The sequence below is a fragment of the Aethalodelphis obliquidens genome, unplaced genomic scaffold, assembly GCF_003676395.1.
Source record: "Aethalodelphis obliquidens isolate GAN/ISIS:26980383/991018 unplaced genomic scaffold, ASM367639v1 scaffold35, whole genome shotgun sequence".
Taxonomy (NCBI): domain Eukaryota; kingdom Metazoa; phylum Chordata; class Mammalia; order Artiodactyla; family Delphinidae; genus Aethalodelphis; species Aethalodelphis obliquidens.
In genome coordinates this window covers 12,738,335-12,749,980 of record NW_020837979.1, presented here as the reverse complement: position 1 = coordinate 12,749,980, position 11,646 = coordinate 12,738,335, and the positions used below count along the sequence as shown (strand labels likewise).

The window sequence follows — 11,646 nt, the reverse complement described above, 5'->3', positions numbered from 1 at the left end:
GAAATCCAAATTCAGCATTTAAAATAAATTCTCCTTTTCAGGCAAAAACATACAAACAACACCCTCCTAAATCCAGAGCTGTTCCCAGTTAGGAGGAGATTTTGGGAAGTTTGTCAGATCCCTAGAGGCTTTGCTGAGGAGAAGACCTTATTTCTACTACTTTCTGCCTCCTGTGTCTTAAGAGTCAAAGAACGTCAGGTGCACCATTTATCAGCTGGGTGGTCCTAAGCAAACCTCGTTTCCTCTCTGTGCTTCATCTGCTCACAGAGGTTAATTTCTCTGGGCAGTAACAGAGCTTCTGCTACTAAAAGTCTAAATGTCAAACCCAACCGCAGTTCCCTAAGAATCCAAGTGGCAATGATGACATGTTTTATTTGCATGGTACTGGCATCATTTCATGGGATCCTTACAAAAGCTATGAGAGAAGGTGTTGTATTGCCCATTTTACAGATGAGAAAACTGAGGTCCAAAATCATGGATTAGTTAACTAGAACTGTGCCTTCAAGCCCACTATTTTTACTTGAAATCATCTGCTTTTTAAAACGTCATTGCTCATTTTAAAAAAGTAGTTCCACAAAATTAGTTCCTTGTAAAAGGTTCAAACAATAAAAATAATGCAAAAAGCTCTCTTGACCTCCCACCCAATTCCTGTTCCTGCCACAGAAGTCATGGCTATTATCTGGTGTTCCAGCCATCCATGGTCATAGACATATCTGTATATCTATATAAATAGATAATTTTGTTTCGTATTTTAATAAAATTTACATGATATTGTACTGTTGATATTGTTCTGAAACTTACTTTTTTTTTTTTTTTAATGCTCGGTCTTAGAGATAGTCCTATTAACAGTACATATAGATCTACTCGTCCATTTAATCTACCAAAGGTTATTTCAGAGTGTGGCCATAGCACAGTTTATCTAATCCTTTTTTTACTGATGGACATTTGTTTCCAGTTTGGAGCTGCTGCATTTTTTATATGCTTCTTTGTGCATGTGTTTAAACACAACTCTAGGGCGATGTACAACAGTGGCATTGCTAGGTGCTAGGAAATTCGCATTGAAAATATTAACGGATACTGCTAAGTGGTGCTCCAAATGGGCTGTACCAGTTTACGTCTCCACCAACTGATGGGAGAGCCATTCATCACATCCTTGCAAACACTGGATGTGGTCAATCTTTTTACATTTTACTAATTTGATTTGTAAAATGATATCTCATCTTACATCTCTCCTCTGTGATTAACAGTGAGACTAAGCATATTTCATATTGTGAATTCCCTGTATATGTCCTCAACCCACTTTTCCATTGACTTGTTGGTCTTATTGAGTTGGGGGAGGTTTTTATATTCTGTCTATTAACCTCTGTTATGTAAGCCACAAATATATTCTCCCACATTATAGCTTCTTTTTGGAAACTGTGTTTACAGTGTCTTTCTTTCATATCAAGTTTAAAATTTGTAAGGTGGTAAAATGAATTAATCTTTCCCTTCATGGATGTTGCACCTTGTTTAAGATGGTCTTCTATACTTCAAGTTATTTATCATCATATCTATTTCTAATATTTCATATTTATTCATTTAGCTCTTTAGTTCATCTGGAATTTATTTTGTGAATGGCATATTGTAGTCTCCTATTAGTTGTATTTCCCCCTGTATCTTCCAACTCTGAGTTCTTACTGAAACTCTGAAGCACTTTCCTTAAGTCTGCCCTAGTTCCTGAAATAATTGTCTCCCATTTTTTCCCCCAAGATCCTGCTCCATATGGAAGAAGGAGGGCTAACATATGAGGAAAACTATAGAGCAAGGAAGGAAGAACTTCATCCAATAGACTGGTGCAGATAAAAAGCCAGAGAGGGAAAGAGTACTTTCAGCTGTGCAGTTTAGGAAGCCTTCTTGGAGGAGGTGGCACTTAAATTATGAGAGGAATGAGAGGTTGTTTAACTCGATTGCAGTGTATATTATAGGAAGGGTGTAAAGCTAGATAAGGTGGGACAGGACATAATGGAGCAAAGTTCGGCAACCTATGGTCCATGAGTCAGATCCAGCTGCCACAGCGTGCAGGAATCTTAGTTCCCTGACCAGGGATTGAGCCCACGCCCCTGCAGTGAAAGCGCGGAGTCTTAACCACTGGACCGCCAGGGAAGTCCCCACCTGTTTCTATATGGTGTGGGAGCTAAGAATGGTTTTCCATGTTTAAATGGTTGAAAAAAATCAAAAGAAGAACAACATTTTATGACATAGGCAAATGATATGAAATTTAAATTTCAGTGTTCATAAATAAAGTTTCATGGGAACACAGCCATGCCCACCTGTTTGGGTATTGTTCTGTGGCTGCTTCAGTGCTACAACAGCAGAATTAGGGAGTTGTGGCAGAGCCTGGGTGGTCCACAAAACTGAAAATATTTTCTTTCTGGCTTTTTACAGAAGAAGTTTACTGATCCCTGTTACGGAGCCTTGAATGCAGGTTGAGGAGTTTGACCCTTATGTGTAAGGCAATGCATTACGATCAGTGCTGTTTTTAGGGAAGATGACAATTTGTGGGGTGGAGATTTGCAGGTGAGAGAGAGAGGCAGGGAGATGACATAGTGGCCTGTGAAACAATGCAAGTAACGAGTAACGGGGTTTCAACCCCAAAAGAGGGAAGGTGGGAAAGGTGACAGATTCATTCATTCATTAAAGCATCTTTGTTGAGAGCTTTCTGTGGTCTGGGCACCGTTCTGAGAGCTGAAAGATATAAGGTAGAGATGCTTGAGCTTGGTAGCTCTTTGGGTATGGGAAATGAGCTCTGTGTTCATTTGCTAAGGATGCTGTAACCAAGTACTACCGACTGGGCGGCTCAAACAACAGACATTTATTATCTCAGAGTTTTGGAGGCCAGAAGTGTAAGATCAAGGTGACCAAAGCTACGCTCCTTCTGCAAGAAGTAGGGAAGGATCTGGTCCAGGTCTCTCTCCTAGCTTCTGCTAGTTCCTCGGCTTGTGGTTGCATAACTCGTCTCCACATGGCAGACTCCCTGTGGGTGTATGTGTTCAAAAATTTCTCCTTTTTATAAGGACACCAGCCATATTGGATTAGGGACCCACCCTACTCCAGTATGAGCTCATTTTAACTTAACTGATGACATCTGCAACGACTATGTCTGAATAAGGTCACAGTCTGAGGTAGTGAGGGCTAGGACTTCGACATGTGAGCTTTGGAGAGATGCAACTCAACCCATCACAGCTACCAGAGCCTGGTACAAGGTGCCATTTGGAGAAATCCCTCTTCTCCCATATTCTGCTTCTGCCCGCAGCATGGAGGGAATTTCTACCTGAGATTCCTCTGTCTGCTTCTGGAAGCTTCTCACTCAGCCCTCCTCCAGGAGGGAGAATTGTCCCTGGGTGGGCCAGTGCCCGATCTTTTTGTTCATGTCCCCTGGTGGGTGGGGCTGCTGTGAGCATAGCGTCCCTTCGCCTGCCCAGTGTTTCTGCTGTCTCTGTCCCCATGGGGATGACCCAGCACACAGCCCCTCTCGTTCCAGCTCCTTGCCATGTGGCTGACTGGGACAGCTCATTCCAGGGCTGCTCTACAGATCCAGCCACATCATGTGTCCCTTACAGGGTCACCTGAGCGGGCAGCCTGGGGTCTGCTTTCAGGCTGAGAATCAGACCCGACTCTGTAGGATGGAATGTGCAGATGATCAAGATTTACAAAAATAGAGGTGATCGGCGTTCAATAACCACATCGATGAAAAGAGGAAAACACACTTTTTAAAAACAAAGTTCACTTTATTACATTAATTGTATATACTAAAAGGATGTGAAATGCAGACTTGTCTAAATTTTCTTGCTGATTCTCTTGAAGACGATGTCCCCCAGTGTCATGGTCTGAAAGCCAGAAAAGACATCGTGAAACACTCATCTGATGTTGAATTGTAAGTGATAGTTAAGCCCCCAGTATGCTAACATATGTAGTAATTCAAAGACTCCTCTGTTTTCTATAGGACCGGAGGAAGGGTTGGCAATCTTTTCTAAAATCCCATTGGTCACTTTACTTCCTCACGTGCAGAGTTGTCCTGCCTTTTACTGAATTCCTTTCTACATCAATGACTGTTACAGCAAGACCATCCAAACCAGTCCAATCTGATCCAATTTCTCAAAGTTTCATTGAGCACCTACTAAGGACCAAACATGTGTTGAGCACTGAGGACAAGTGTATGGGGAAACACCTGGGCATCCAGCCTGGAACTTAGTAGATAGTGCATAATTTCCCTCCTAAAGCTGTGGAGCCTATAAAAACATTAGACTCATTGGATCCGTAAGTGTTTGAGTTTTTGAGGGTTGCTCCTTTCTCCCCCAGCCCTTCCCTCCTGCTGATTCTCTTGAACAAGACTATGGCAATGATGTGGGGTGATGTCATCAGGGTGAAAAGGCAGCCCTTTAGTTTCAACAACAATGAAATGGAACGGAAAGATCTAGGTTTGAACCCTAGTTCTACAACTCATTAGCTGGATGACCTTGGACAGGTCAACCTGCCTATTAAGTCCCCCATCCTGCCTCCCTCACAGGAGATGAGAGGAATAGGGGCAATGGAACATATCAAAGCCATTGGCCAGGACTGAGTCCAGGACAGCTTATCTACCACTGCCCTGCAGGTGCCCCTCTCTGCTGTGAATGTGCTGGGGACCGCAAATTTCATGGTTGACCCTCACTCTTTCCCTCGTTGAGGGATTTCTCCCCTTGAGCAGTGTTCTGCCTCTGTTACTCCCCAAAATACAACCTGGGGGCAATGAAGAGCCGGGGGGACACTGTACTATAACTGCAGGAGAAACACTGTACTATTCACTCCCATATCAGGGAGAGGACGTGGCCGACAGCCAGACACCAAGGGTGAAGTGGCAGGTCCATAAGCTGCCATGAAATTGCCGAGAATACGATTCTCCTTATAAATGCCCAAAGGGCAAAGGCATTTACTGAGTTCCCTGGGCTTGCAAGGCAGATGGAGGCCTCTGTGTTCATTGGTTAGTGACGCAGAAGGGAAGCGTTATAGCTAACAATTACTGCAACGTCATAAAATAGAAAAAGCAATGAAACAGCCCAACTTTCTGCCAAACCAAGCCTTCCTTGAGCGTGGGTGCTGCGTCCATGGGAAGGTTGCTCCATGAATCAGAGGACCACAGGTGGGAATGAATGGATTTCTGTCCTCCAGCCCGTGAGCGAGACTTGTGTCCACATCCCAGCAGAGTCTAAGAAGTGTGACCTGTGCTGGTGGCTTTGCACGACCCTGTGTCTCCTACCAGGCTCCTCTCCTACCCCATCCTATTTGGGTGTTGGGGGAGGAAGGGGAGAGGAGGCAGGGGATGGCAGTGAGGAAGGAAGGAAGTGGGGGAGGTAGGAGTGGTCGACACTGACCAGGAAAGTGGTGGTGGAAGGACAGCCTGAAGGAACTGGGAGAGGCAGGGAAGCACCAGCTGGAGCCAACACCAGCACATGGGGGGCTTTTGGTGAATTAGAAAAGTGTGCCCCTTCCTTAAGACACCATACTTCTCTATTGGAAAACTGCCCTAACACACTGCACTGGTTTTATTAGAACAAGATGACTTACTAGCATGCATTGCAAGCCAGTAAGAAATGTACAAAGCTCCCCCGTCTACAGTAGGAGCTGGCTTCTCCTAGGGTGGTGCAGTGTATCACCGTGGACTGCTGCCCTGTGAGACAGATCCAGCTCAGAGGAACCCTAGCGCTGCCATTTCCTGGCGGTATGATTGCCTCAGTTTCCCCATTAAGAAAGTTCAGTGTTGGTGGGAAGATTCGAGATAATGTGTGAAAGCTTCCTGGGCGCAGCGGGTGCTCAGTAAGTGGTAGCAGAGATTGACCCCTGGCTGCAAGCACGAGGAACCACAAGTCAGAGCGTCAACTTACGCTGATGGCTGTGTCACCGTTGAATTCAGTCACGGACTTGATGCCTTTGAGAGTTGTCACCAGTTTATTCTCACCTTCCAGCTGAACCACCGCCTGCATAGGACAGAAGGAACGGCCTGGGAGGAAGGGTCTGCGAGGGAGTAAACCTCTCGCTCATGAGGTTGGCTCCCCTGCATAGGTCTCTGCTTGCAGCAACCAAACCCTGTTCTCTGGCTCTGAACAGAAGTGAGGTGCGTCTAAGAACTGAAGAAAACGGCAGGGCTTCTTTTGCCAGACTTTTCATCTATGGGATGTGATCTAGGAGTCAGCATAAGACCCCTAAGCTGTCTCAAACCAAACACAAATAAAATTGATTCAAGTTGCGATTCTCCAAGCCAATGGAGGGAGGGAGTAGCAAAATTCAAAATCCTGGCCAGTTGGAAGAACACATATTTTTGCTTTGTATTATTTTATATTATTCCTTCTAGCACCTTTATCTTTCCTCTTGCGGTCTCCTTTTCATGCATCCAGGAAGAGGTAACAGAAACCCAGCACGGAGCAGAAGACACAGGCCAACGTTAAAATTTGCCTCCAAAACGGACAATTGTAAAAGGCCTGTGGTAAAACCCATGACAGCCTGCCCCTTACCGTGGGCCGTATAAGAGAAGTTCCCTCCTAAAATTTATCGCACATTTCCTGACCTGTAATGTTATATCTAGAGAAGCAGAAATCAAGAGCCAGCAGAAGAGTAAAAAAAAGACCAACAGTTGTGCGGAGACAGATGCACAAAGTTGTCTGGGGTCAGGGGATGTTGGGGGAGAGGAGTGAAGATGGCCACTCAGTGGTACTGGTGGTGCTGGGGTGTGTGGGGTTTCGGACGGAGGAACAGAGGCCCTTTGTGGGGGGCGCCCCCCTGCCTGGATCTCCCTGCCACCGCCTGCCCACCATCACACATCCCACACCCAGCTCTCATCGCACACCTCAGCCACAGCCCAGCGGAGGTGACACCGCCCCGCCCGCTGCCTTTGTTCTGGGAAGGGTGACTGTGCCCATTTCACAGATGAGGTAGCAAAGTCTAGGGGCTCATTGACCAACCCACAAGGCTTGGTCTGAAGGCCTGCTTTGGTTCTTTGGTGTCACAGGCACCTCCTTCAGGAAGTCTCTCCCCACGACCACCAGCTCCAGGCTCAGCAAAGCCATTTCCTTTGGCTCACGGATGAACTCAGGGCTCTGTTAGGGGTTTTGCACAGACTGCCACTTGCCCATTGCTGGGCCTGGGAGATTCTGAGTCTAAGACTCCCACTCTGGGCCTGGTTCCCCATACCCTCTATATGGGAGAGCTCGGACCCTTGGGCCAGAACTCCTCCAGAGGGTCGCAGGAAACTGGCAGCTTCCCTAAGAGCTTCTTCCTTAAGAGCTGTCTTTGTCTCTCTGCCTCTCACCCCGGCAGTGGGTTCAGAGATAGGGTATCAGCAGTGGGAATTGTGAGGTGGGAGCCTTGAGGGAGGAAGCCTGGGACCAGGCTCCAGGGAAAGTTCTGGAAGCAGAGGGTGGCTCGAGGGGGCACCTCCTACCTTGACCTTCTCCCCAGTCAGGAATTCCATCTCACACTCCTCCCCCAAGGTGAACTCGTTCTGGATCACTTTGGAGCCAGTGATGATGGTGAACTTGAAGTGGTTTCCGTTATGCACGACTTCTGACACCCCCTTGATGTCCTTCCCCTTCTGGATGAGTTCATCAGGCATACCTGGTGGAAAGCACTGGAAGTTCAGAGGTGGGCAGAGGTGGGAGCTGCAAGGTCACAAGAGAAACCCCGTGATGTGGAGGGGGAGGGGAGATGCCGTGTTTTCCCGGAGGCCCCAGCACTTTCTGGAGTCCTGTGAGCAGTGTGGGTTTTGACCTCTGAAAGGGAAGGTCAGTGGCCTGACCTGGCCTGATCTCATGTACCTACTATCTTGCCAGTTGGTTTATAAAAAAAACACACCCCTCTGCCCGGGGAAGCTTTTCTCGGCCGAGCACCTGCTTCTTACTTGCTCACCCTCTTCGTTCCTCCTACTTTAAAGCCTTCAGACTTTGCTCTTTTGAGTGTAAAGGATTTTGTCCTCCACATTCAGGGGACCATCCAGCTTGTCTCCCAAGCCAGGTCCCCCCCGAGAGTGGAAGGGGAGCTCTGAATAATTATGCCAGAACGGCAGGCACACACCCAGACTGTGCCTGGCAAACCTATGTCCTCCTATCCTTACCTTCACCTCTGCCACTGAGGCTCCTGAGGAAGATGGACAAGGTGTCCCTTGCCCGGGGACAGAGCTTTACGAATTTCAGAGCATGTCTATGTTCTTACATGAATTGAGCTTCATGAAAACCAGGTGCATGGACAGCGGTGGGGAGGGTCCTGTTGCCCAAGTGAGGGATGCAGGACACAGAGAAGTGTTACGACGTGCCCTACAGGAGAAGGTCCTAGCTCTCAGCTTCCCCGAATCTCCTCCTCTCTTTGCCTCTGCTGTCTTCCCCACCCTCTCCTCTCAGCATCCTTCCTTGTCCCCCTGCCCCTTTGCTCCCTCCCCCTGGAGGACACTCCCCTCCCCCAGCCCCACAGGGGACACCTGCTCATCTCCCAAGGCTCGCCTTCGCTCCTCCCAAGGCTTCCCTTGATGCCCTCCCAGGACCACCACATCCTCCTGTAAATGACCCGGTGGGGTGGGGCAAAGGGATTTTAAATGTGTCTCCGGGAACTAGAGCCGGCTTCAAATCCCAGCTCAGTTTGGGATTACTGCCTATGTGACCCCGGTTGGGATTACTTCCCCTTTCAAGGCCTCAATTGCCTCAATTATAAAATGGGAAAAATAATAGTATCCAACTCAGAGTCTTCTGGTGAGGCATTCACGGGATGTTGCCTGTTCAGGGCTTAGCACAGGGCCTGATGCTGAGTCAGCACTCAGGACACGTTAGCGCATGCTTGACTGCATTTATTTCTTCTCTTTTTCTCTAAATTGTGACCTTGGAAACGTGGCTCATTGCTATCTGTCTCCGTGGTATCTGCCCAGCACGGCACTCATCTCAGCGTGCGGTTGGCCTTGAATCAAAGTTTGTTAGAAGAATGAATAAATGGGGCTTCCCTGGTGGCGTAGCGGTTAAGAATCTGCCTGCCAGTGCAGGGGACACGGGTTCGAGCCCTGGTCTGGGAGGATCCCACATGCTGCAGAGTAACGAGGCCCGTGAGCCACAACTACTGAGCCTGCGCGTCTGGAGCCTGTGCTCTGCAACGGGAGAGGCCACAACAGTGAGAGGCCCGCACACTGCGATGAAGAGTGGCCCCCACTTGCCGCAACTGGAGAAAGCCCTCGCACAGAAACGAAGACCCAACACAGCCAAAAATAAATAAATAAATATTTTTTTAAAAAAATGAATAAATGAATGAACGCGTGAATGAACAGGGTCACACCATGAGGTACCAGTAGAGGTGGCTTCAATCCAGATCAGACCCTAGTTCAGTGCTATTTCCACTTGCCTAAGGCGTGGCCTTGTGCAGGGAGGACTAGCATGCGCTTCCAAAGTAACAGAACAGGACCCCTGGTCTGTGTAAAGCTTGGACCGCTCCTCGCATCCAGACCTCAGGACCCCAAAGCGCCACCACGTGTAGGACCAGACCGTCATGGCCATGGCCCCCAGCCTTGGCCCAGCACTCACCGACTGCCTTCATGAAGGTCTCAAAGTTTTCCTGGCTCTGCACTTGGTACTTGCCGGAGAAGTTCATGGTGGCGACGAAGCTCCCTTCACAGCTGAGTCAACAGCTCTGCTGGCAGGGCTGCCAGCGTGGGCTGATTTATAGGGGGCTCCTTCCCCTTCAAATGTAGGTCATAGGTCAGCCGCTGTCGACTCCTTTATGGCCAGGTTCAAACATTAACTCCTGAGAGCAATGGTCAACGATTAAAAAAACCCAGGCTGGGCGCAGCAGTGATTTGCTCCAATTCAGCAAACCTTGATGAGAGCCAATCAGGTACAAAGCCCTATGGCTCTGCAGACCTTAAGGTGCTGCTATCCCATGAAATGTGTGTGTGCGTGTACGCGTATGCATACATACCTGCACACGCATATATGTGTGTGTGTGCATGTGTATATGTATGTATACGTATATGCGTGGAGATGTGTATGTGTACGTGTGAATCTAGATACAGACACTCAGAAAAATACCAAAGAATCCCTTTAATCTCAAAACCTCACCTTAGTTACCTTATGATCTCTTCTCATCTTTATCATCACACTAAGTTAATTTTTACCAAGTTGTCATCAGTCCCTAGAGCTGCTTTGTATTCTGGGAATTCCTCACAGGCTCCTCCACAGTCCAAATCAATCTCCTTTTGGCGACTTTCCACTAACCACTTTGGCAGGGGTTAAGAATCCACCTGCCAATGCAGGGGACACGGGTTCGAGCCCTGGTCCAGGAAGATCCCATATGCCGCGGAGCAACTAAACCCGGGCGCCACAACTACTGAACCTGCGAGCCACAACTACTGAAGTCCGCGTGTCTAGAGCCTGTGTTCCGATACAAGAGAAGCCACTGCAATGAGAAGCCCGCTCGCTGCAACTAGAGAAAGCCCGTGTGCAGCAAGGAAGACCCAACACAGCCAAAAAATAAAATCTCCTTTTGGAAGTGTGAAAGGGTACCTTTACACCAGGTGTGTGGAGATTGAGATGCATTTAATTAGGCAGGGACAAGATAGGGGAAGGCAGAAGGTAGGACCTGTTGGACCCCCTGAACCTGTCGGGGTGCTCATGCCTCTATGTTGGCTTTCACAGGGCTCCCCCTGCCCTTCTGTCCTTCTCCCCCTGGTAGCCTCCTCTATGAATCCTCTGGGCTCAGAGAACACTTTGCAAGTACCTATATTGTCATTCCTACTGGGATTATTTCTCTCTGCCTTTTTTTCCACTGTACTTCTTCCTTGGTATTTCCAATACTGGCACGTAGTAGACGTCCAATTAATGATGAGTCAGCAAATAAAAACTGTCAGCAGATAATGAGTCCACGGTGTTTCGGTGTTTCTCGTTAAACAAAAACGAGAGATACAGAGTAGTCAGATTGGGCAGGGCTGGGCAGCCAGGAGATTAGTGTGTTTGTGTGTGTGTGTGTGTGTGTGTGTGTGTGTGTGAGAGAGAGAGAGAGAGAGAGAGAGAGAGAGAGAGAGAGAGAGAGAAAATGACAGGATAAGGGAGAGAGGGTGAGGGAGCCCGGGGTCTGTGTTTAGTGGGGCTGAGTTGATGAGGCAGCAGGGCTGTTCTGGGCAGGAGACTGAGAGAGACACATCAGTGGCATCTTTCTCCCTCCTGGATGATGGGGGAGGGAGAGAGAACAGTGCAGCAGGCAGAAAGGAGAGGGGCCAGCAAGAGGGTGTGGGGTGACCGAGTCCCTAAGGCATCCCCAGTGGCAGGGAGGCAGGCAGGCTTCCAGGAAGGCTGGTGTTGAATTTGAAACTGCCAACTGAATCCCCATCCGTCTTTCTTCAGTTCTCTCCCCAGCTACTTCCATGCTTCAGTAAAGCGTAACCTGTGAATCAATAGATGTGCAAGAGGAACATGATGGGCTGAGTTTCATGTCTGGGTTGATGTAATGCACCAAGACAGCACCCTGAAAACAGTACCAGGAAGCCGAGTGGCCATGGGGTGCATTTTCCCCAGGGATCCCCCTAAATCCTAGGTTGGGCTTTAGAGGAATTCAAACTAATTTTGTCCAAATCCCAGAGTACCATCTAATCCCTGCTGGCATCTGGGT

General features: G+C 48.2%; 1 protein-coding gene across 1 annotated transcript; it reads right to left on the bottom strand.

The window, feature by feature from the left end:
* Nucleotides 1-3,751: 3,751 nt before the first annotated feature.
* On the bottom strand, nucleotides 3,752-9,686 carry FABP1 (fatty acid binding protein 1). The gene is made up of 4 exons (XM_027128643.1): nucleotides 9,567-9,686; nucleotides 7,454-7,626; nucleotides 5,901-5,993; nucleotides 3,752-3,866 (listed from the first exon to the last, which is right to left on the bottom strand). Exons 1-4 carry the CDS (start codon nucleotides 9,631-9,633, stop codon nucleotides 3,816-3,818), a joined length of 384 nt encoding a protein of 127 aa, XP_026984444.1. The 5' UTR covers nucleotides 9,634-9,686; the 3' UTR covers nucleotides 3,752-3,815.
* Between the last annotated feature and the right edge of the window lie 1,960 nt (nucleotides 9,687-11,646).

What these genes read in the sequence shown, in the direction of transcription:
- FABP1 (XM_027128643.1), bottom strand. Translation starts at nt 9,633, where the DNA reads ATGAACTTCTCCGGCAAGTACCAAGTGCAGAGCCAGGAAAACTTTGAG. An exon ending in GACCTTCATGAAGGCAGTCG is followed by an intron (nt 7,627 to 9,566) that starts GTGAGTGCTGGG and finishes GCTTTCCACCAG; the next exon opens with GTATGCCTGATGAACTCATC. An exon ending in TGACTGGGGAGAAGGTCAAG is followed by an intron (nt 5,994 to 7,453) that starts GTAGGAGGTGCC and finishes TGTCCTATGCAG; the next exon opens with GCGGTGGTTCAGCTGGAAGG.